Genomic DNA, 24633 nt, shown 5'->3' with positions numbered 1-24633 from the left:
AAAAATTCTACAGTGTAAAAAATTACAAAATTTGTATTATTTTGATTGAAAACAATTACAAGCTGGCTATAGACTTTTGTAAATCAGCGACTTCATCCTTGTTTTTCTTACTCTGCTTCTGAGTCTTTTTATTCTTCTTCGGTTTTTCCTCTTTTACTCCACCGAACTTTTCACGGAGAGCCTGGATTTCCTTGTCAGTTATTCTGGCGAACAATGGAGAAGATTTGCCGATTTTGTGACCTGGTTCCAGTAAAATGGTCACCTTGTCGGGGATGAAGCCGTAGTGGTCCTCAAGTCCTAGTTGGGCTCGGAGAGATAGTGATATTGCGGGCATGAATGGACCAATTAGTGATGATAACAGGCAACTTAAGTTGCAGCAGATTCCAGATACCATTCCTGCGATTTTTCTGGAAAAAATTTATTTGAAGATTAATATCAATAAAAATTTTTTTTCAAGAGAAAAATATGAAATTGTTAATTTTATAATTTTTTTTTTTTTAATCAAAATTTAGAAAAATTAAATAAGATTGTTTAACAGAAAAAAATTTTTGAAGCTCATTCTGATGTTGTGCTCATCGAGACCTTTTATTTGAATACCCACACGAATTTTTTATATATTTCACAAATATGAGAAATATCATATGTATAAAATATATGGAAAAATTCGTGTGGGTATTCAAATGAAAGGTCTTCATAAGTGTAACTCCGGGATGAGCTTATATCGTTAAAAATATCATTGGTAGACAAAATACAATGTCATTTTTTAATTAATGACATTTTTTAAAATATAAGCTCATTCTGATGTTACGCTCATCGAGACCTTTCATTTGAGTACACAGACGATTTTTTTCATATATTTCATATTTATGATCTTTCTCATATTTGTGAAATATATGAAAAGTTCATGTGGGTATTCAAATGAAAGGTCTCGATGAGTCTAACTCTAGGATGAGCTTATATTGTTAAAAAAATCATCAGTGGACAAAATACAACGTCATTTCTTAATAAATGACATTTTTTAAGATATAAGCTCATCCTGATGTTACGCTTATCTAGACCTTTCATTTGAGTACGCACACGACTTTTTCCATATATTTTATATATATGATATTTTTTATATTTGTAAAATATATAAAAAAATTCGTGTGGGTATTCAAATTAAAGGTCTCAATAATTGTAACTCGAAGATGAGCTTATATCGTTAAAAATATCAGTGGACAAAATACAACGTCATTTCTTAATAAATGACATTTTTTAAGATATAAGCTCATCCTGATGTTACGCTTATCTAGACCTTTCATTTGAGTACGCACACGACTTTTTCCATATATTTTATATATATGATATTTTTTATATTTGTAAAATATATAAAAAAATTCGTGTGGGTATTTAAATAAAAGGTCTCGATAATTGTAACTCGAAGATGAGCTTATATCGTTAAAAATATCATCAGTAGACAAAATACAAAGTAATTTCTTAATTATTGACATGTTTAAAATTTTTTAAAAAGGAAGACTATAAAGTCTAATAATAATAAACTTACTTATCATTATCATCTCCTTTCATTTTAGCCCAAGGTTGTTGCGCTTGTAGATACTGATTACCCAGCTTCGATATTGACAAAATTAATTTCAAGCTATCACGTAATTTAGCTTGTTCCATTAATAAATTGTACTGTGTCAATTCACGCTGTACACATGCTAGCAAATTATACTCTTCATCACGAAGTTCCATTTCTTGGATTATTCCTTCGTAATTTTTTTCAGCGAAAGCAAGAGATCTATAATAATAAAAAAAAAATAAATAAATAAATAAGTAATAATAATAATAATAATAATAATAATAAATAAAATTAATTAAATAATAATAATAAATATTATTTTTAAACAAATTATTTTTAATTCATTTTTGATGAATTTTACTGAATTTTAATTTATTTTATTATTATTATTATTATTATTATTATTATTATTATTATTATCAATCATTCAAATAAAATTAAAAAAAAAAAAGAAACCAACAAACCTATTAACAAAGTTGCCAAAATTATTAAGCAATTCACTGTTAGTCTTAGTCGCCAAGTCAGTCCAATTAAAATTAGTATCTTGACCCTCCGGGCGGACGTAAGCAAGATAGAACCTCCAGACATCAGCAGGAATCCCAGTTTCCTTGGCATCGGTACCAAAGACTCCAACTCCCCGAGACTTGGAGAACTTGGTGTCTTCGTAGTTAAGATACTCTACAGCCATGATACTCTTTACCAGGACGTGACCTTGGTTAGCCGCGAGCAGGGACGCGGGGAACATTATCGCGTGGAACGGAACATTGTCTTTGGCCATGAACTGGTACAGCGAGACGTCCATCTCTGGTTGGGGACGCCACCACTGCTCATAGTCCTCGTGGTATTTCTTGGAGATACTGAGGTACCCAAGAGGTGCGTCGAACCACACGTAGAACACCTTGTCTTCGTAGCCTTCCAGCGGAACGGGGATTCCCCATTTAATATCCCGGGTAATGCATCGCGGCTTCAAGCCATCCCGGAGCCACGGTTTTGTTACTGATCTTGCTACGCCAGACCAGTTTTCTTCTGCTGATGAAACGTACTCCTTTATCTTCGGTTCGATCTGGAAATTTTTTATTTATTAATAATTATAATAATCATTTGATAAATTTTAATTATAAATTGTTATTTATTTCAAATAAAAATTAAATTATTTACTTATTATTTTTGAATCGAAATGTATTTAATCTATATTATTAATAAAATTGTTTTTTTTTTTTAGTGAAATTTAGTGTCATTGAAAAGGTCTTGACTTGAATTTGTGCCTTTTCAAGGTTTCATATTATTCTCACCGATAGTAAATTTATGATGATAAGTATTATTATTATTATGATTTACTTGTACACCTCTCGGTTTTTACAAGGCTGATTCCTCTTTTTCTCCTAGCTCTACGCTTTTTCTATTTCTCATATTGGACCTCAGCAAGTCCCACCCGACACTTCATTTCTACTTTTAATTTTTGCGGCTGTGGACCGACTTGTGCTTTCTGTACCGTATTCACCCTGAACCTCACCTTCTCAGGCTGTTGGAACAGAATCATGGGGAAATCACAGAGAAAACCCATGATAGTACAGTCGGAGCTGGACTGAGTCTACAGTGATTGATAAGAAACTCTTCTTTATCGACCACTGGAGCATTAGGCCCCTCTCCTAGTGTGCAGAAATCCCTCGCGCTAGTCAACGCTGACTAAAGTGGTCACCCATTCAAGTTATTGCTTAAATGTGTGATCGCCCAAGTCAGACGTGTGCCGCCCGGCTATCTCTGCCACTTCCAGAGGCTGGCAACGTAACGTAACGCACATATTTTTAATTATAATCACCGAAAAATATTGGTGCGTGCTGGGATCGAACCCGGGTCCCACTCTTTCGAAAAGCGAGCACCGAGCCGACCAGGCCATTGTCAGCCTTTTTTATGATGATAAGTATTTAGGCTGCATTTGAAAATGCTCTATATCTAGATACATAATTGAGAAATGACCTTGTATCTTGTTAAATATTGACATTTTTAAAGATATAAGCTCATCCCGACATTACACTCATCGAGACTTTTCATTTGAGTACCCACATCAATTTTTCATATATTTATATATATTATATATATATGTATATATGAAAAATATATGACGATGTATGTGGGTACTCAAATGAAAGCTCTAGATGAGTGTAACGTCGGGATGAGCTTATTATATATCTTTAAAAACGTCAATATTTAAGAAAGTACAGTGCAATTTAACAAAAGTCATTATTTAATATAGCAAAATGTTCTTTATTTATAGTTTACAAGTCACGGCAGTCACATCGTGACTGCAAGGTTGCTAGTATTATTTATTTAAGAACTCAGTAATTGGTACCAATAACTGTGTATATTTTCAGTATGGTGAGTTTTTCTAGTGATTAATAAAAAACGTACTTAATTTTAGTTTAATTCATTTATTTAATTTATTTGCTGCAAATAATTATCACCGAGACCGTATTTGCGCGTGGCTTGCCCATGGTGCTTAAAAAATTTTTCGTCCTATGGCGGACGTATGCGGGTTTTTACGTGCAGAGGATACTCAATTTATAAATAAATAGCATACGAAGCCATAACCCTCTAATCCTCTAAACAAAAATACATGAAAGTCTTGAAGTTAGTCAAAGGTGCGCTTTTTAATTAAAATCACAGTTGAAACGTAAGCTACTCGGCTGTATAGAGATTGGTGACGCTTGCGTAACATTGTCCTCGACTGTATAAAGTTCTATATAGCCCAGTAGATACTGGCGCGTACGCGTATTATTTACAAATTGAGTGTCGTCTGCGTGTAAAAACCCCCATACGTCCGCCTAGGACGAAAAAATCTAATCTATACTAATAAATGGAGAGCCAGTTTTTTTGTCCGGTTAAACTGCGAAAACTACTGAACCGATCGGAATAATACTTATACCATAAGATGCAGCGTGTTTCGGAGAAGGTTTTAGTATATGATATGTTGGTGATTACTTATCCAAAGCCTATATTTTTTTGACTTAGAAATAATGAATTTTTATTGTAACTAAATTTATTCTATTCGATTGTCATTCGTTTAAAATAAATTTTTTAATTCGATTGGTTATGTCTATATACTAGGCAGATTTCTTCACTTATGAGACCTGCAATTTCTTTAACTGAAACTTTCAATTCTAATTACGAATTTTTTTTTCTCTACAATACTCTAATTAAATTTCAAGTCTAGATCTAAAAACGCAATTCTATAAAGCGCCCAGCGGAGCGGACGAGTAATAGCTAGTAAATAAATAAATAAATAGAATTACCTTAGGAAGATCCAAGAAGAAATGCTCCGAAGTTTTAACAACCGGAGTCTGATTGCACAGTTTGCACCTAGGATTAATCAGCTCAGTAGCATTGATCAAGTGACCACAACCATCGCACTGATCACCACGAGCATCCTCGTACTTACAATCAGGACAAATTCCTTCAACAAATCTGTCCGCGAGGAACTTTTCGCAACCTTCACACCGTAACTGATCAACGGTGTCTGTAAAAATATACCCCTGTTCCTTGACCCTCAGGAAGAACTGTTGAACGACCTCGGTCTGTTCCTTGGTAGAAGTCCTCCCGAACCTATCAAAGGCGATGTTGAACCAGCGGTAGACCTCGTCGTGAATAGTAAAGTACTTATCGCAAATCTCCTGACAAGTCATCTTCTCCTCGAAGGCCTTAGCTTCAGTCGCGGTTCCATACTCGTCAGTTCCTGACACGTACAGGGTGTTGTAATTCTTCTGGCGACAGAACCGCGCGAATATATCAGCTGACAGTACGCACCCGATTATGTTTCCCAGGTGAGGAACGTTGTTCACGTACGGCAGCGCAGAGGTGATTAAAATGTTTCGCTCGCCCTTCTTAGGCAGCACCGGGTACTCCGATTTCTTGGAGGTCAGCTGTGTCTTGTTAAGCCAGCTTGATTTTACGGCTTGCAATTCTTCCTCTGTTACTGATTCTTCTTCTTTTTCTTTCAGGTTGTTTTCCTGGGGGACCTTTAATTTTTTTTTTTTAATTAGTTTTATTATTAATAATAAAGTTAGCCGACATTTTTATTTTTTTTCATTTATTATAAATTATAAATAAAAAAATTTATTAAAAATTGCACTTATAATTTTTCAAGTTTTTTAATGAAAATAAAGTTAGCCGACATTTTTAATTTTTTTTTCATTTATTAAATTAGAAATAAAAAATATTTATTAAAAATTGCACTTATAATTTTTCGAGTTTTTTAATGAAAATAAATTCAGCAGAAATTTGATAATTTAAATCATTTTTTTAAACAAATAAATTATGGCAAAAAAAATGAATATAAAAATTGACGTAGAAATTTTAAAAAATTAAAAATGCAATTTTCTAAAAATTATTTTTTGGAAATGAAACTAAAATTAGCTGACAGCGAAAAATTTTTATTTTTTTTTATTAATTGAATTTGCAATAAAAAAATATTTTTAAAAAATTGCACGTATAGTTTTTCAAATTTTATAAATGTGGAATTTTTTCTTTTAATTTTTTTGTAATAATTTTATTAATAAAAAAAATTCTGAAAATTGTCAGCTTTCTGCTAATTTTATTTTCATTTTTTGGAACTAATTTATTTGTTAAAGAAAATTAAATGTCATACTTTTTTATGATATTAAAGTTAGCAGTCACTAGAAAAGTTTTTTATTTTATTTGAGAAAAATTGGATTTTTTGTTTTTTTTTTAATTTTCTAAATGTCAATTTTTTTCCAATTTTTATTTGTTATAAAATTCTTAAAATTATTAATTATATGCTAAATTAATTTTTAAGTTTTTTAATAATGAAAATTTTCTTGTAAAATTTTTTTAAACAAAAAAAAGTTAATAGAAAAAATTTGACATGTAGAAAACTTGAAAAATACTAAGAGTAATTTTTTTACTTATTTTTATTGATCAAAAAAATCAAAAATTGTTAAATGTCTGCTAATTTCAGTATGTCATTATTTGTTGGTTAGTTTTGAAATTATTTATATAAAATGTAAAATAGAAAAATTTAAGTACTTACATTAGTCAGTTTTGTATTTTCCATTGTTAAAATTATTGTTAATATTTTTTTTTAATGTTAAATAAATATTTTTAAGCCGGTAAAATGTGACAGATTGTACTGATTTCTAATTATAAGTACGTGTGATGCCAATGCGGTGATCTGTGATGGTTATGTTCCATGTGATCATCTGCTGGTGTGTGGGTGTCCATTTTGAGAAACAGAAATGATGAAATTTAAAAAAAAATTTGATAATTATATTATTTTTATTACTGTAATTAATAGAAATTTTAAAATTTTAAGGATATTTGTTATTGAAAAAAATTAAAAAATTTTGATACTGAAATTGAGAAAAATTTGACAATTTCTTAAAATTTTTTAACTCATAAATTATAGCATGAAAAATTTATTTAAAAAATTCTATCTTTAAAAGCTTTAAAAAATTATAAGTGCAATTTTTTATAATAATTATTAAATTAATCGCAATCAATTCTATTAACAAAAATAATTAATAAAAATTTTTTATTAAAGCCATTTTTTATATTTTTAAGTATAAAATTAATTATTTTTGGAATTATATCAATTTTATCAATATAATTTAACTAAATGTAGTTAAGTTTCTAGCAATAATATTAATACTAATGATAAAAAATACTTAAAATTATATAAAAAAAAAATTAATTTCTGTTTTCACAATTAAGAAAAAAATGTATAATTTAAGTTTATAATTAATGAGAATAAAAATTCTGAATTTTTTGAGAATAAATTCCAGCAAGATTGACAAATAAAAAATCACAAATTGTACTTCAATCTTATCTTAATAATTATCTTAATTATTAATAATTAATAAATTATAAAACAATCAACTATCGCCGGATTCAGAGACTGGGTTTGACTTTTTTTTACAAATACACTCGTCATTCTTATCATTATCATCTCCATTATTATCATTATTATCTTTAGTATCCTTTTCAGAAATCTCTTCAACTTTATCTAAAGTTTTTTCACTTTCTTCGCTGTTTTCCAGTGGCAAATTTGAAGAATCTATCACATTTATCTTCACTGGACCTTGGATGCAATTCGTCGATGTACCGGGTGCTGGAGTAGACTTTACGTCAACGGACGTAGAGTTTTCGTCGGTGTTTTTAATAGCGATTTCGTGAATATGTCCTCCGTGCAACTAAAAATAAAATAATAAATTATTTATCGCTCCAAGTAGTAAAACTTATATTATTAAAATAAAATAATTAATTTCAATACGTTGAAGTTATAAATAGGTTGTATAGGTTGTCTATCCGTACTAGGTAAATTCCTATCTCTCCTTGAATCCGTGGCTCCGCGGATAGAGAAAATAGAAAATGGACCGAACCCCAAGGACAGAGTACCGCCTGATAAGACAATTAGTACCATGATAAATATTATTATTATTCCTATTATTAATAATGGAGCTACTATCATCCGGATTGGGAACCACAGATGTTCTGAAAATATATTTTATTTTTAATATTTTATTTTTAATATTTAAAAAATTGATAAATAATTGATACTTACGGGTAGAATTATTTACAAAATCACCAAGAGCGTTGCCAATCATACTGGCTGGCGTCATTACACAGGTAGCAATCATGTGCGACAATGCTTGCGCTGGAGTTACTTGTAGGAATGGATTTTCCATCATTGCTTCGTAATATTTTCTGCATTCATCGCCAGCTGAAAATTTTATTTATTTTTTATAGAAAAATTAAAAAAAAATTTTTTTTCTGACTAAGAATCTAAAGAATATAAAAATTTACTGAAATAATGAAAAATAAATTTTTTTTTATAAAAAAAAAAATTAATTTTTAATTTTTTTATGTCAGAAATAAAAAATTTTGAAATTATAGTTATAAAAATTGAAAATAAACTTTTAGGAGGCTATAAAATTAAAATTTTATAAAAGATTAGTTTTAAAATTAAATTATCTAAAAAAATTTTCAATTTTTATAGCAAGAATTTCAACATCAAAAATTTCTGAAACAAAAATTTAGAAAACGATACATTTCTTTGGTGATTATTTACAAGTTAATTTTTTTAATCAAATGGTTTAATTTTCTTTAAAATTGGTCGTTTTTTTTTTTTTTTTTTTTTTTTTATGTATTTGTAGAAAAAAAATATATCAAAAACATAAAAAAAAAAATAAAATAGAAATTTTATCCAAAAACATGAAAGCCAATTTTTTTTCCAACTTTTAAAGGCAAAAAAGCTATCGAAATCATTGTTTTTCACTCTCACGACATTTTTTATCATAAATGTGCCGTAAAAACAAGTAGAATAAAAAAAAAAAAAAAAAAGTTAAATTTTTACCTAGTATGGCCTAAAATGAGATTGACCTCACTTGTAAATAGTTACCATTTCTTTTTATACGTAATCATTTTTAGTTTTAAAATTTTATACTTTACAAAAAATAATTTTTTAATTTCAAAAAAATTTTTAAATTCCTAAGTAGTAAAATTTATAATAAAATAAAAATTACAACTCATTGATGCCCACAATTTATCCCACCAAGTCATTTTACTTGGATTACATTGAATTGGTACTTCTTGATACTGGACTTGTTTTACTGTTAATTTTATTTCTGCTTCCTAAAATAAAAATATTTATTTTATGAATTTTACAAATTTTACAGATTATCTATATTAATATTATAAAAAGGAAAGATTTGATCATTTGTTTGTTTTTTTGTTTGCATTGAATAGGCTCTGAAACTACTGAACCGATTTGAAAAATTCTTTCACTGTTGGGAAGCTATATTATCCCCGGGTGATATAGACTATATTATTCTATCATTAATTAAAAATTTTTTTGTTAAATACCCGTGCGAAGCCGGGGCAGACTGCTAGTTATAAATAAATAAATAAAAATAACAAACATACTCTTAAAAGTTGCAGCCAAGTGATAACAAAACTTGCTACAAATACCGACAGTATAAGTATTAAAATCAGCTTCAATAAATTCCATTCTGTTGTTAATATTATCCAAGATATATACAAAATTACTACTGTTACTAGCGTTACTTCTTTCTGTAAATAAATAAAAAAATTAAATTACAAAATTTATATCGAAACCTTTTATAAAATACTCACGTAAATAATCGCGTTAAATAATAAATCTTTTATTGATGTGAAGATGCTTTTTGTAAAACTTATTTCCGGTTCCTTGAAGATGTTAGAGACTATCGGATCTATTTCACGTATTGTTAACTTCCCGAGGCTGAAGTCTTTCAATTTTCTCAGCTCTTTGGGAGTTAATTCAATTGTTATACTAGATGTCAATAAATTACCGTTTTCCTGTAAAATTAAAACAATATGTTGAAATTATTTAAATATTGTACAAGACATTTGTTATTTTTTTTTTATCAATGATTTGTTTTATGGTATATTATTTATTCTTTTAGTATCTTTTACCTGTGTTATTTTTTTTTTTTTTATAGTGCATTAGAATTATTTACCTCAAAGGAAGAAGCAACAAGTAATAAATTAACAAGTTTGCGTGAAAATAATTCATCTGGTACGTCATTTTTTTTAACTAAATTGTTGACATGACACTCGCATTTATTTGCTGCTCTGAAATTAAAAAACTTTTATAATTTTATTGAAATTAATTTATTTTAAAAAATCTGAAAATATTTTTTTAGCATTTAAAATAAAATTAATTATTATAAAAAAAATTTATCAAACAATTCCTACATATAGAAATTGAAAAAATTATAAACTGATATTTGATAATTTAAAAAATTTCTGTAATAAATAAATTATGGCAAGAAAAAAATTGACATGTAAAATTTAAAAAAAATTAAAAATGCAATTTTTCAAAAATAATTTTTTGGAACAAATTTGTTAATTAAAAAAAAATAAAAAATTCTCAAGTCACAGCTAAATTCAATATTATCAAAAACTTTTAAATATCAGTTGATTTAAATATTATAATTTAAAATGAAAATTAATTTAGCGTATATTCAATATTTTAAAGAATTTTATAACAAATAAATTATGGAAAAATAAATTAGAAAAAAGATTGACATATAGAAATTTTAAAACATTAAAACTGCAATTTTTCAAAAATAATTTTTTGGAACAAAATTTTTTGTTAAATAAAATTAAAAAATTATCAAATGACTGCTAACTTTAATGTCATTATTTGAAAAATCATCAGTAGTTGATAAAATTTTTTATACAAATACTTTAAATTAAAAAATAAATTTGTTATAGAAAAATTGCATTGACATTTTTTGACAGTTTTTACATGTAGAATATTTAAAAAAAATTTTTTCTGTCATAATTTATATTTTAAAATAAAATCCTAATGACTAAACGTCTCTTAATTTCATTATCATTATACTTACTTATTAATTATTTGTAACTCTTTTTTTATTTCCAATTGTTGTGTATATTTATTGTAATAAATAGAGTGCGGATCTATGTAATGATCCCGACTGTAAAATAAATCATAAAAATTATAAATCAACAAAATATTTATAATTTATTTACTACTTACTTATTTGTATTTTCTAATGTTGGATCAACAAAACAATTAATTGTTCCACTAATTAACAATATAACTAGTATTTTACTAATATAATTACACGTAATCATTTTATTTATTTACATAACGTAGTAACAGGTTTTTGTTATTATCCGGATTAAAAATTAAGGTTATGTTTATAAATATATATTTGCATCATAAATAAATTCCGACTTAATTTTTGACAGCCCGCGCAAGCGCATAAAAAATTTATGATACTAAAATTAGCCGACGTTCAAAAATTTTTGATTTTTTTATTAATTAAACTAGAACTAAAAAAATATTTTCAAAAAATTGCACGCATAATTTTTTATTTTTTTTTAATAATTTTTCAATAAAAAAAATTCTAAAAATTTTAAGATAGCTAACTTAATTTTCATAAAAAATTATGAAAATTAATTTAGCATAAGTATATATTTAATAATTTTAAGAATTTTATAACAAATAAATTATGGCAAACAATTTACAAAAAAAAATTAACATGTAGAAATTAAAACAAATAAGAAATGCAATTGTAAAAAAATAGTTTTTCTAAACAAATTTTGTTAAATTAAATTGAAAAATTCTCAAGTGACTGCTAACTTAAATGTCATTAAAAATTTTTTTGAGTAAAGTAAAAGCACTTATTATTGACAGGATCCCCACTATTAACACCCTATTTAATTTTATTATTTCATTATTAAAATCTGTTAATAATCACAATCGTTGATATTTCATGACAATCTTACATATATTTAAAATTAAAAAATAGTAAAATTTAATTCCAAGGTATAAACTATTTACCGCAAAAAAATTTCATTTTTTCAAGTAGGCCAAAACTGCTCATACGTTTGTAATTTCTTAACAATATTGTTAAGAAAGTCCTTATTTTCAAATCCAGATTTCTCAATGTTTTTTTTTATGTAATTGCATTGTTTAAAATTATTTTAGATTATTTATAGTCTAAATAACCATATAATCATTTATTTATACTTTATCGAGTTAAAATTAATTTTAAAATAGCGGATGTCAATGATGGAGACATAAGAATTAACTTGCGTCAACTAACGACGTAGGCCATAATGTAAGGTATCCAACCCCCTCAACATACATCTCAACGTATTAATGTTTACATACTGTCATGTGATTTTATAAGAATCAAAGTATTTGAGACTAGAAAAAATTGCTAAAAATAAAGGTGGGTGTGCGATTCACACACGATAGAAGTGAAAACTTCAGTGAATCGACAAAAGAATGAGATGAATATTTATAACAAGGGTAGGATAATTACAAAGTTTAATTGTTCAAAAATGAAAGTATTTTGATTAATTTTAAAAGATATTTTATATTTTATTTAACATATGTTACATAATCTATTACTCAAGTTCCATATTTTCAGTTTCAACAAATGATACAAGAGGCTTATGATAACTAAAATACGATACAAATATTTTAGTTTCAATTTGTGTGTTGATCTTTGTGGAAACTGCATCTATTACCGTTTTTGATCTTGTAGTTGATTGAGTGCGATTGTTACACATTTTTAAATAAAATGTTGTATCGAGAAACTCAATCAAAGGAAGCGCTGTATCTGATGCAAAATTTATGTTAAAATCCCCACTTAAAATCATCGGAATTTTATCATAATTCTTTTTGAGAATTCGCGATACCTCTGGGGTATATTTGATCAAATTTTCATGTATAAATTCAATAACTGATTTTATTGATTGGTTGGGAAAGATGTAAATTGCTACGATCAAAATTAAATCTCCTTGGTCATTTCTGCTCTCACAGGCACATATTTCTCCAACTTTCGAAAGCTGAACAGACAATGATTCTAGCTGTTGTGCATTGAGATCCATTTGTGGCGTAACAACACGGGCTCCATCATTTACGTTGTGATAAATTGCTACTCCGCCTGCCCTCGTACGTGGTCTTTTGTAATTAACAACAATATTAAAATTTGGAATGTCTACAATATCTTCATTATTCATCCATGTCTCCGAAAGAATTAACAAACTTGACGATGACACTATATTGTCATGTTGCAGATCTTGTCCCTGAGCGCGTAAGCTTTGACAGTTAAAGGTAAACAGTGACATCCCTTTTCTTTATTTAAGAAATCATATAAAACATTTGTAATTGTCTCAAGTCGATTCAAGTTCAGCCTTCGAAATTCATGTTGTAGATCAATTGTAGATACTGACGCTCTTCGGCCATGGTAAAATTTTTTATCATTTTTTTTTGAAACGAGATATAAGCCGTTTATTGATGTAACTCGTGATAATGCGACGTACAGGAGTTGTTGAACGTGTGATTTATCATATTCATATACAATCTCACCAAAAGTAGCTCCCTGGGACTTGTGAATCGTCATTGCACATGCAGAGACTAATGGGAAATGATTACGTTTTACAATAACGGTTTTATTAGGTACTAGTGGTATAGATGATGTTCTGCGATCTATTGGTACTGCCAGTGGATGAAGATTATTTTTTTGAATTGATGCCGCTGCCTTTCTTCTCAATTTTTCTCCGATTTTTGGAGATTCTGGAAATTCTAGCCATAAACGACCTATCTCTCCTTTGTCATTATATTCAATGAAAATTAATTTTCCCGTCGCACCATTTGCTAATCCATCTGATACATCGATGTTAGTTGTTATCATGTATGGTTTGTTCAAAACCAATGTAATTTGATATGGCAAACCTCCTGTATCAATAGTTGACATTTTATGTAATTTTTGACGCATAGAAGTTTGCTGTTCAACATTTCTACATCCAATATATATATCAGTTGCCTCTGAATTCACTTTTTCTTCTATAGAATTCAAAATTTTATTGTTGTATTCAGCAACTGAATGATTATTAAAACAATCGTATACCGTCTGGACAAAGTCTCTCAGCTTCTTCTTCAGAGTAAATCCGTGACTCAATTAAATCTAGCTCTTCCTGATCTAACAACTGTCCATTACCAATTTTTGTTAATATTGTTGCAAAAACTTTGATTAGCTTGTCGCATAACTTCGTTTAGTTCGAAAAATTTCAACCCTCGCCATAGTGTTGAACCTGCTATTTGTCGTTTTATTTGTTTGTAAATTGGGGTAGCACGAACTGGCGGTAGTTGACGTAGATCACCAATCAAAATTATATCTAATCCACCAAAATGGACTTCAAAATTACCGGTGATTTGCTTTAACCTTGAATCTATTTGGGACAACAACTCGGCTGCAATCATACTAATTTCATCGATAATCAATACACGAACATATTTAAAAAGTGATCTATATTGTTGGGCTACTTCAATTGATAAAGGAAGCAACTTTGAAAGACTTATCTTCAGTGCAGTGTGTACTGTTGTCCCATTGATAGCCACAGCAGCTTTACCAGTAGAAGCACAAGCGATATAAGCATTACAAAACCCATCACTTTCAGAATATCGATTATAAATTTCCATTAATAATTTAATAACAAATGTTTTACCACATCCAGCTGGTCCTGTAAAAATATTTGCAGCGGAGGAGGATCTTCCAACTGAAGATTGTAAATGACGTGCATCAAAAGTTCCTTTTGTTTTTGGTTTGCCATTTTCATCAGCTCATAATATTGGTCGTTAGGCATTAAATTTTCTTTCCGTTTTGCAATGGCACCAAGTTTATTTAGGGTTGCGAGACGTAAATCACTGTTTACATCCGAATTCGGATTGTCATATAGCGTTTGGAATGGATTAATTTCTGGAAATCTAGTGGCAATATCATGAATCTCATCGTCATCGTCTGCTTCTTCATTTTCGCGACATAGTTTTCGGCATAGCTCTATAGTTTTATTAATGTCTAAGTCAGATTCAAACTCTTTACGTCGCTCCAGAATTTGATTTTCATTTTCGTCGTAAATCCTAATAAATTTCATCTCTTCAAGAATCTCGAATTCTTCATTCCGAAATGGGATATGCAAAGTCACCATTTCGCGGTAATACCCTTTTATATCTGAGGCTATGTCATAATGCCTATAACGAATGATGCGTTGTTGCTTTCGACGAATATAATCACCTTGCGAATTTTTTAGTAAAATTAGCAACGCGCTGCACAAGTTATAATTCTTCCATTTCTTATGGTCTCTGCTCGTATTTATCAAACCAGTTTTCCTTCCAAATACTTGTTGAATCTTCATCGATATTTAATTCATCTAATTCTTTTTGTGTTCGTCTAATACGCTGTCGTTCAATAGGCCAAACGGTGGGAATATAAACTATGGAGACTGAACTTCTAGACATAGGTTCACGAAGAAGGTACCACGCTGCTTCCTGGCTTGTTAATTCAACGGTGTTGAGCATATTAACACTCATTTTTCTAGTTATTTCTACTATATCAAACTCAGGGTTTTCATCCATGATTTCATGAATTTGTCTTTGTAAATTACTTATACCCCTATTAGTTTTATTGACATATTCAACAACATACGCTGCACATGAGTATTCTTCGATAATAAATTGCATATCTGTATTTGATTGTAAGACATTGAGAATAAAAGGATTGAAAGGGTTGTGCCATTTTTCTTTAGGTTGTCGCTTCAAAATACTTTTAGGTCTGGTAATTCCAGCTTCAAGAATATGAAAATAATCATTATCAGAAGTTATATGATTTTGTGCATAAAACATTTCAATATTCTCGTAATCATTGTTCTCAAGATTAATTTGTATTTGTTTATACCGCTTAGCGTAATCAGCATATCCTGGATGATCTTTCTGCATTGGTTTTAATATTGTAGTGGATTTACATGGCATAAATGGAGCATCAAATCGGCATTTCTGAGGTTGATTGGCATGTACTTTTTTATAACAGGTAAAGGTATGTTTGTGACTTTGCAAGCGAATATGTCCAGAAGCTTCTGATGAAGAAATTGATATCAATTGATCAATCATCATTACAGTATCTTGATAGTTTGTACCAAGAGGATCTGATGGAGCGTCATTCAGCCACAATAAAATATGTGCATGAGGACTACCACGATGCTGAAATTCAATTCGTTTAAAATAGTCGACAACATAATAATTTCCAAATGGGCTGTTCTTCTTTGATTGGAGAATAGTTATCAATATATTGACTATTTTATTAAAATAGATAGCACAGGTCACAGCATCTTCATTCACTAGTGTAGTCTTAGATATGTAATCCAGTGACGCAGCTTGTTCAGCTGAAATTTCAGTACCGTTATTTTTTAATTTGTACAATAATTGTATTAAATTGGTCCATCCGATTTCATTGGCACTCAAAGTAAGAAACATCGTAGGTTTTCCTAGTTGCCGAATCATCGCAAAAGATCTCTTTTCGATCGCTCCAATACCATACTGAATTTGGTATTGAGCGCAGAAAAGCTAAATTACTTTCGATACAATTATTAATGTAGTCAGCTGACTCAACTTGCTGCCGTGTAATATTAGTATTTTTCCCACATGTTTAAATGCAATCGTAAGCGAGTCACGAACTCTTAACCTCATAATTTTCATTGCTAGATATAATAAATGATGTGGAGTAACTCCACGCCGATCTGATCTTCGTAATTCGCTAGTTGCTATTGCGAACGGTGTTGCATTTACTCCCTCTCTGAATTTTCGGAAATGACCCAAATAAATCGATGGGAAAGAAAGTTCTTTGGAATGTTCATCAAAAATTATACTTTTGGGAATATTATATTCTCCAGGAGCGATCCGTAAATACATATCTTCATTCCAAAGTAGAGTTTTCTGTTGTGCTGTTAGACTCTCTTCGACCGGTATATCTTCACTCATTTCTTCTAGATCGATTTCATTATTACTATTATTGTTGAAGAAGCTTTCATCAATTTTAATATCGTAAAATAAATAAAGTGGAGTTTGAAGCAAATACTGAAGCCATGCACGAATTGTCCTTTATTAACTAGTCCCATTAAATAGCTTGATCTATGTATTATTTTTTCTTTTAATGTGTACGTTAATACAGTAATCATCATCGACATTACGGGGTAAGAGTTTTACCATATTGTTTACCTCGACTGGTACATTAATGATTTGTCCATAAATTCCATATTGCCCATGAACATGTCGTAACCGTCGAATTTGCATAAATGGAACTCGTGGTGAGACAAGTCTTTCCGAAATTAAGTCAAGCGGTGGTAAAACCTCAGGTATTTTTTCATATTTAAAACCGTTATAAGTAGACATTATAGGAATCACTTTCCTCCCAATTGCTTGGTAACACGTGTTGCACAGTAAAATATCTTCAACTGTATTGTAATTTTCAACTATTACCCTTAATAATTGTTCATCTTCAGCACGTGGTGATTTTAAATCTAACTTAAACCACAATCGATCACAAACGGAGCACTTATGACCAAACATATTGTTTAAAAACTTGTCGTTAAATTCTTTATGAGCAAACTTATTTCGACGAAACCGTGAGTATGGAATTTCTGGCTGTACATCTACTGGAGGGTTATCTGAAAAAACAATTCAAAGTATGTAACGAACGAGTTATCTATCGACTGTGTATTGAGAATCAATTCCTTAAAAACTAAAATTTTTACATCGTAAATTCGAAAAATGTATATAAAATTAATTTTAAAAACTCATTTTAAGATAATGATTATTTTCAAATATGGTTATTAAATTATATGTACCATTTAAAAATTATCCACTCTTTAGTTTAAAATTAAATTATTTTTGAAGTGAAACTTCTTTAGAATCGTTGTGATTTCAAACCGGATGCAACGAAAACGACAGGTAAGAGACACAAATACAAAATGTGTAGTATGAAGCCAGGGGAAAGAATGAGACAGAAATTTACATACAATTTGTATATTATCGGTCTCTCCTCTTTGTGCCATACTTCGTAGCGTCCCCACTCCTGTTTTCTAAGCATAGTCGCCTGTAATTTGTTATCCAGAGCGATAGAGCAGATGTCAGTGTATGTATATTGCACACTGTTTAATACGTGCTTGTATTTGAGCATTTAACGTGTGTAGTGCATGTGAAAACTACGTGAGCTTACTGTACACTGTATGCGGCTGCGTATTACAGCGTTTTAGTAAGATAGCGTGGTGTGTTATTATTTAACTGTTTGTGAGTATTTTTATATCTTGTACTAAATAATAAATTTTTATAAAATGCCGAAAACTAATGCCGAAATGTGTCGTCAATATCGACGCAAAAAATGAAATTAAAATGAAAAAAATTCAGCAAAAGTTCAACAGAACGTAGTCGCGAGTTTCGTGCACGTAAAACAATTATTGAACAATCAAAATAGATGTTCAGATATAAGTGTCAATGTGACTGATGTAATAAAATGGTAAGTGTAAATATTTTTTTAATCCTGTTTTAAGTATAAACTAATATATCAATGTTTTTCAATCAATAAATTTGATTTTGATTTTAAACTGATCATGGATTATATATATATATATATATATATATATATATATATATATATATATATATATATATATATATATATATATATATAACCTCAATACATCATGTGTCTAACCTTATTTATTTTTTTCTGTTTTAGACCACTCTCAGCAACAAAATAGTGTTCCAACGGGATATAATTTAGTAAATAATGATTGTAAGTACTAATAATTAATACTAACTTTCATCATTTAATGTTAAATAATTTAAAGAAATTTTTCAATTTAATAATAATTTTAATGAAAAACTTAAAAACTTAAAAATTTAATTTAAAAACATGCACTCCACTTACAATTCATGATTTAAAATATTAAAAAAAATTTAATTTAATTTAAACTTATATTCAATAATTCAATAATTCTTAAATTAACAAAATGATTTAATATTTAGATTTATAGGAAAAAAAAAACAATTTTAAGACGGATGAATATTTTTGAATGGTAAAATAAATTGTAAAAAAATTCAAAATTAAAATGATATTAAAAAAAAATAATTTAATTTTAAACTAAAGAGTGGATAATTTTTAAATGGTACATATAATTTAATAACCATATTTGAAAATAATCATTATCTTAAAATGAGTTTTTAAAATTAATTTTATATACATTTTTCGAATTTACGATGTAAAAAATTTTAGTTTTTTAAGGAATTGATTCTCAATACACAGTCGATAGATAACTCGTTACATACTTTGAATTGTTTTTTTCAGATAACCCTCCAGTAGATGTACAGCCAGAAATTCCATACTCACGGTTTCTGTCGAAATAAGTTTGCTCATAAAGGAATTTAACGACAAGTTTTTAAACAATATGTTTGGTCATAAGTGCTCCGTTTGTGATCGATTGTGGTTTAAGTTAGATTTAAAATCACCACGTGCTGAAGATGAACAATTATTAAGGGTAATAGTTGAAAATTACAATACAGTTGAAGATATTTTTACTGTGCAACACGTGCTACCAAGCAATTGGGAGGAAAGTGATTCCTATAATGTCTACTTATAACGGTTTTAAATATGAAAAATACCTGAGGTTTTACCACCGCTTGACTTAATTTCGGAAAGACTTGTCTCACCACGAGTTCCATTTATGCAAATTCGACGGTTACGACATGTTCATGGGGCAATATGGAATTTATGGACAAATCATTAATGTACCAGTCGAGGTAAACAATATGGTAAAACTCTTACCCCGTAATGTCGATGATGATTACTGTATTAACGTACACATTAAAAGAAAAATAATACATAGATCAAGCTATTTAATGGGACTAGTTAATAAAAGGACAATTCGTGCATGGCTTCAGTATTTGCTTCAAACCCACTTTATTTATTTTACGATATTAAAATTGATGAAAGCTTTCTTCAACAATAATAGTAATAATGAAATCGATCTAGAAGAAATGAGTGAAGATATACCGGTCGAAGAGAGTCTAACAGCACAACAGAAAACTCTACTTTGGAATGAAGATATGTATTTACGGATGGCTCCTGGAGCATATAATATTCCCAAAGTATAATTTTTGATGAACATGCCGAAGAACTTTCTTTCCCATCGATTTATTTGGGTCATTTCCGAAAATTCAGAGAGGAGTAAATGTGCAACACCGTTCGCAATAGCAACTAGCGAATTACGAAGATCAGATCGGCGTGGAGTTACTCCACATCATTTATTATATCTAGCAATGAAAATTATGAGGTTAAGAGTTCGTGACTCGCTTACGATTGCATTTAAACATGTGGGAAAAAATACTAATATTACACGGCAGCAAGTTGAGTCAGCTGACTACATTAATAATTGTATCGAAAGTAATTTAGCTTTTTCTGCGCTCAATACCAAATTCAGTATGGTATTGGAGCGATCGAAAAGAGATCTTTTGCGATGATTCGGCAACTAGGAAAACCTACGATGTTTACTTTGAGTGCCAATGAAATCGGATGGACCAATTTAATACAATTATTGGTACAAATTAAAAAATAACGGTACTGAAATTTTCAGCTGAACAAGCTGCGTCACTGGATTACATATCTAAGACTACACTAGTGAATGAAGATGCTGTGACCTGTGCTATCTATTTTAATAAAATAGTCAATATATTGATAACTATTCTCCAATCAAAAGAAGAACAGCCCATTTGGAAATTATTATGTTGTCGACTATTTTAAACGAATTGAATTTCAGCATCGTGGTAGTCCTCATGCACGATATTTTATTGTGGCTGAATGACGCTCCATCAGATCCTCTTGGTACAAAACTATCAAGATACTGTAATGATGATTGATCACATTGATATCAATTTCTTCATCAGAAGACATATCTGCTTGCAAAGTCACAAACATACCTTTACCTGTTATAAAAAGTACATGCCAATCAACCTCAGAAATGCCGATTTGATGCTCCATTTATGCTCATGTAAATCCACCACAATATTAAAACCAATGCAGAAAGATCATCCAGGATATGCTGATTAATCTTGAGAACAATGATTACGAGAATATTGAAATTTTTATGCACAAAACTCATATAACTTCTGATAATGATTATTTTCATATTCTTGAAGCTGGAATTACCACAGACCTAAAGTATTTTTGAAGCGACAACCTAAAGAAAAATGGCACAACCCTTTCAATTTTTATTCTCAATGTCTTACAATCAAATACAGATATGCAATTTATTATCGAAGAATACCTCATGTGTGCAGCGTATGTTGTTGAATATGTCAATAAAACTAATAGGGGTATAAGTAATTTACAAAGACAAATTCATGAAATCATGGATGAAAACCCTGAGTTTGATATAGTAGAAATAACTAGAAAAAATGAGTGTTAATATGCTCAACAACCGTTGAATTAACAAGCCAGGAAGCAGCGTGGTACCTTCTTTCGTGAACCTATGTCTAGAAGTTCAGTCTCCATAGTTTATATTCCCAACCGTTTGGCCTATTGAACGACAGCGTATTAGACGAACACAAAGAATTAGATGAATTAAATATCGATGAAGATTCAACAAGTATTTGGAAGGAAAACTGGTTTGATAAATACGAGAAGCGACCACAAGAAATGGAAGAATTATCACTTGCATCACCTGTTGCTAATTTTACTAAAAATTCGCAAGGTGATTATATTCGTCGAAAGCAACAACGCATCATTCGTTATAGGAATTATGACATAGCCTCAGATATATAATGAGTATAAAAAGAGAAATGGTGACTTGGCATATCCCATGTCGGAATGAAGAATTCGCGATTCTTGAAGAGATGAACTTTATTAGGTTTTACGACGAAAATGAAAATCAAATTCTGGAGCGACGTAAAGAGTTTGAATCTGACTTAGACATTAATAAAACTATAGAGCTATGCCGAAAACTATGTCGCGAAAATGAAGAAGCAGACGATGACGATGAGATTCATGATATTGCCACTAGATTTCCAGAAATTAATCCATTCCAAACGCTATATGACAATCCGAATTCGGATGTAAACAGTGATTTACGTCTCGCAACCCTAAATAAACTTGGTGCCATTGCAAAACGGAAAGAAAAATTTAATGCCTAACGACCAATATTATGAGCTGATGAAAATGGCAAACCAAAAACAAAAGGAACTTTTGATGCACGTCATTTACAATCTTCAGTTGGAAGATCCTCCTCCGCTGCAAATATATTTTACAGGACCAGCTGGATGTGGTAAAACATTTGTTATTAAATTATTAATGGAAATTTATAATCGATATTCTGAAAGTGATGGGTTTTGTAATGCTTATATCGCTTGTGCTTCTACTGGTAAAGCTGCTGTGGCTATCAATGGGACAACAGTACACACTGCACTGAAGATAAGTCTTTCAAAGTTGCTTCCTTTATCAATTGAAGTAGCCCAACAATATAGATCACTTTTTAAATATGTTCGTGTATTGATTATCGATGAAATTAGTATGATTGGAGCCGAGTTGTTGTCCCAAATAGATTCAAGGTTAAAAGCAAATCACCGGTAATTTTGAAGTCCATTTTGGTGATTAGATATAATTTTGATTGGTGATCTACGTCAACTACCGCCAGTGCTACCCCAATTTACAAACAAATAAAACGACAAATAGCAGGTTCAACACTCATGGCGAGGGTTGAAATTTTTTCGAACTAAACGAAGTTATGCGACAAGCTAATCAAAGTTTTGCAAACAATATTAACAAAAATTGGTAATGGACAGTTGTTAGATCAGGAAGAGCTAGATTTAATTGAGTCAACGGATTTACTCTGAAGAAGAAGCTGAGAGACTTTGTCCAGACGGTATACGATTGTTTTTTAATAATCATTCAGTTGCTGAATACAACAATAAAATTTTGAATTCTATAGAAGAAAAAGTGAATTCAGAGGCAACTGATATATATATTGGATGTAGAAATGTTGAACAGCAAACTTCTATGCGTCAAAAATTATATAAAATGTCAACTATTGGATACAGGAGGTTTGCCATATCAAATTACATTGGTTTTGAACAAAACCATACATGATAACAACTAACCTCGATGTATCAGATGGATTAGAAAATGGTGCGACGGGAAAAATAATTTTCAGTGAATATAATTACAAAGGAGAGATAGGTCGTTTATGGCTAGAATTTCCAGAATCTCCAAAAATCGGAGAAAAATTGAGAAGAAAGGCAGCGGCATCAATTCAAAAAAATAATCTTCATCCACTGGCAGTACCAATAGATCGCAGAACATCATCTATACCACTAGTACCTAATAAAACCGTTATTGTAAAACGTAATCATTTCCCATTAGTCTCTGCATGTGCAATGACGATTCACAAGTCCCAGGGAGCTACTTTTGGTGAGATTGTATATGAATATGATAAATCACACGTTCAACAACTCCTGTACGTCGCATTATCACGAGTTACATCAATAAACGGCTTATATCTCGTTTCAAAAAAATGATAAAAATTTTACCATGGCCGAAGAGCGTCAGTATCTACAATTGATCTACAACATGAATTTCGAAGGCTGAACTTGAATCGACTTGAGACAATTACAAATGTTTTATATGATTTCTTAAATAAAAGAAAAGGGATGTCACTGTTTACCTTTAACTGTCAAAAGCTTACGAGCTCATGTACAAGATCTGCAACATGACAATATAGTGTCATCGTCAAATTTTTAATTCTTTTCGGAGACATGGATGAATAATGAAGATATTGTAGACATTCCAAATTTTAATATTGTTGTTAATTACAAAAGACCACGTACGAGGGCAGGCGGAGTAGCAATTTATCACAACGTAAATGATGGAGCCCGTGTTGTTACGCCACAAATGGATCTCAATGCACAACAGCTAGAATCATTGTCTGTTCAGCTTTCGAAAGTTGGAGAAATATGTGCCTGTGAGAGCAGAAATGACCAAGGAGATTTAATTTTGATCGTAGCAATTTACATCTTTCCCAACCAATCAATAAAATCAGTTATTGAATTTATACATGAAAATTTGATCAAATATACCCCAGAGGTATCAAGTGAATTCTCAAAAAGAATTATGATAAAATTCCGATGATTTTAAGTGGGGATTTTAACATAAATTTTGCATCAGATACAGCGCTTCCTTTGATTGAGTTTCTCGATACAACATTTTATTTAAAAATGAGTAACAATCGCACTCAATCAACTACAAGATCAAAACGGTAATAGAGGCAGTTTTCCAAAGATATATCAACCAAAGTGAAAATAAAATATTTGTGTCGTATTTTAGTTATCATAAGCCTTTTGTATCATTTGGTGAAACTGAATATATGGAACTTGAGTAATAGATTATGTAACATATGTTAAATAAAATATAAAATATCTTTTAAAATTAATCAAAATACTTTCATTTTTGAACAATTAAACTTTGTAATTATCCTACCCTTGTTATAAATATTCATCTCATTCTTTTGTCGATTCACTGAAGTTTCACTTCTATCGTGTGTGAATCGCACACACACCTTTTTTAATATCATTTTAATTTTGAATTTTTTTACAATTTATTTTACCATTCAAAAATATTCATCCGTCTTAAAATTGTTTTTTTTTTCCTATAAATCTA

The 24633-nt window shown here is 29.8% G+C and overlaps 3 protein-coding genes and 1 long non-coding RNA gene across 6 annotated transcripts; 1 reads left to right on the top strand and 3 right to left on the bottom strand.

The window, feature by feature from the left end:
- Positions 1-11: 11 nt before the first annotated feature.
- Positions 12-6795, bottom strand: LOC123270499 (methionine--tRNA ligase, cytoplasmic). Of its 2 annotated transcripts, none has more exons than XM_044736575.1 (5): positions 6606-6792; positions 4852-5574; positions 2026-2624; positions 1544-1780; positions 12-407 (listed from the first exon to the last, which is right to left on the bottom strand). In XM_044736575.1, the coding sequence occupies exons 1-5, from the start codon at positions 6627-6629 to the stop codon at positions 56-58; spliced, it is 1935 nt and encodes a 644-aa protein (XP_044592510.1). In that variant the 5' UTR covers positions 6630-6792; the 3' UTR covers positions 12-55. The 2 variants fall into 2 exon arrangements, with proteins under 2 accessions (XP_044592510.1, XP_044592511.1); XM_044736576.1 differs by having other exon boundaries at positions 212-407; positions 1540-1780; positions 6606-6795.
- A 532-nt stretch (positions 6796-7327) lies between these two features.
- LOC123270303 (chloride channel CLIC-like protein 1) lies at positions 7328-18027 on the bottom strand. Of its 2 annotated transcripts, none has more exons than XM_044736298.1 (9): positions 17948-18027; positions 10966-11055; positions 10072-10186; positions 9707-9910; positions 9497-9643; positions 9097-9205; positions 8136-8294; positions 7845-8065; positions 7328-7764 (listed from the first exon to the last, which is right to left on the bottom strand). In XM_044736298.1, the coding sequence occupies exons 1-9, from the start codon at positions 18016-18018 to the stop codon at positions 7447-7449; spliced, it is 1434 nt and encodes a 477-aa protein (XP_044592233.1). In that variant the 5' UTR covers positions 18019-18027; the 3' UTR covers positions 7328-7446. The 2 variants fall into 2 exon arrangements, with proteins under 2 accessions (XP_044592233.1, XP_044592232.1); XM_044736297.1 differs by lacking the exon at positions 17948-18027 and adding an exon at positions 11118-11285 and having other exon boundaries at positions 7329-7764.
- Positions 17243-17871, bottom strand: LOC123270304. The gene is made up of 2 exons (XR_006510563.1): positions 17777-17871; positions 17243-17596 (listed from the first exon to the last, which is right to left on the bottom strand). It is a non-coding gene; the product is annotated as an uncharacterized LOC123270304 (long non-coding RNA).
- A 4113-nt stretch (positions 18028-22140) lies between the features above and the next one.
- Positions 22141-22551, top strand: LOC123270179 (ATP-dependent DNA helicase pfh1-like). The gene has a single exon (XM_044736121.1). The coding sequence runs from the start codon at positions 22141-22143 to the stop codon at positions 22549-22551; it is 411 nt and encodes a 136-aa protein (XP_044592056.1).
- Positions 22552-24633: the final 2082 nt, after the last annotated feature.

This window comes from Cotesia glomerata, linkage group LG8, assembly GCF_020080835.1.
Source record: "Cotesia glomerata isolate CgM1 linkage group LG8, MPM_Cglom_v2.3, whole genome shotgun sequence".
In the NCBI taxonomy this organism is placed as follows: domain Eukaryota; kingdom Metazoa; phylum Arthropoda; class Insecta; order Hymenoptera; family Braconidae; genus Cotesia; species Cotesia glomerata.
This window is presented reverse-complemented; position numbering and strand designations above follow the sequence as displayed.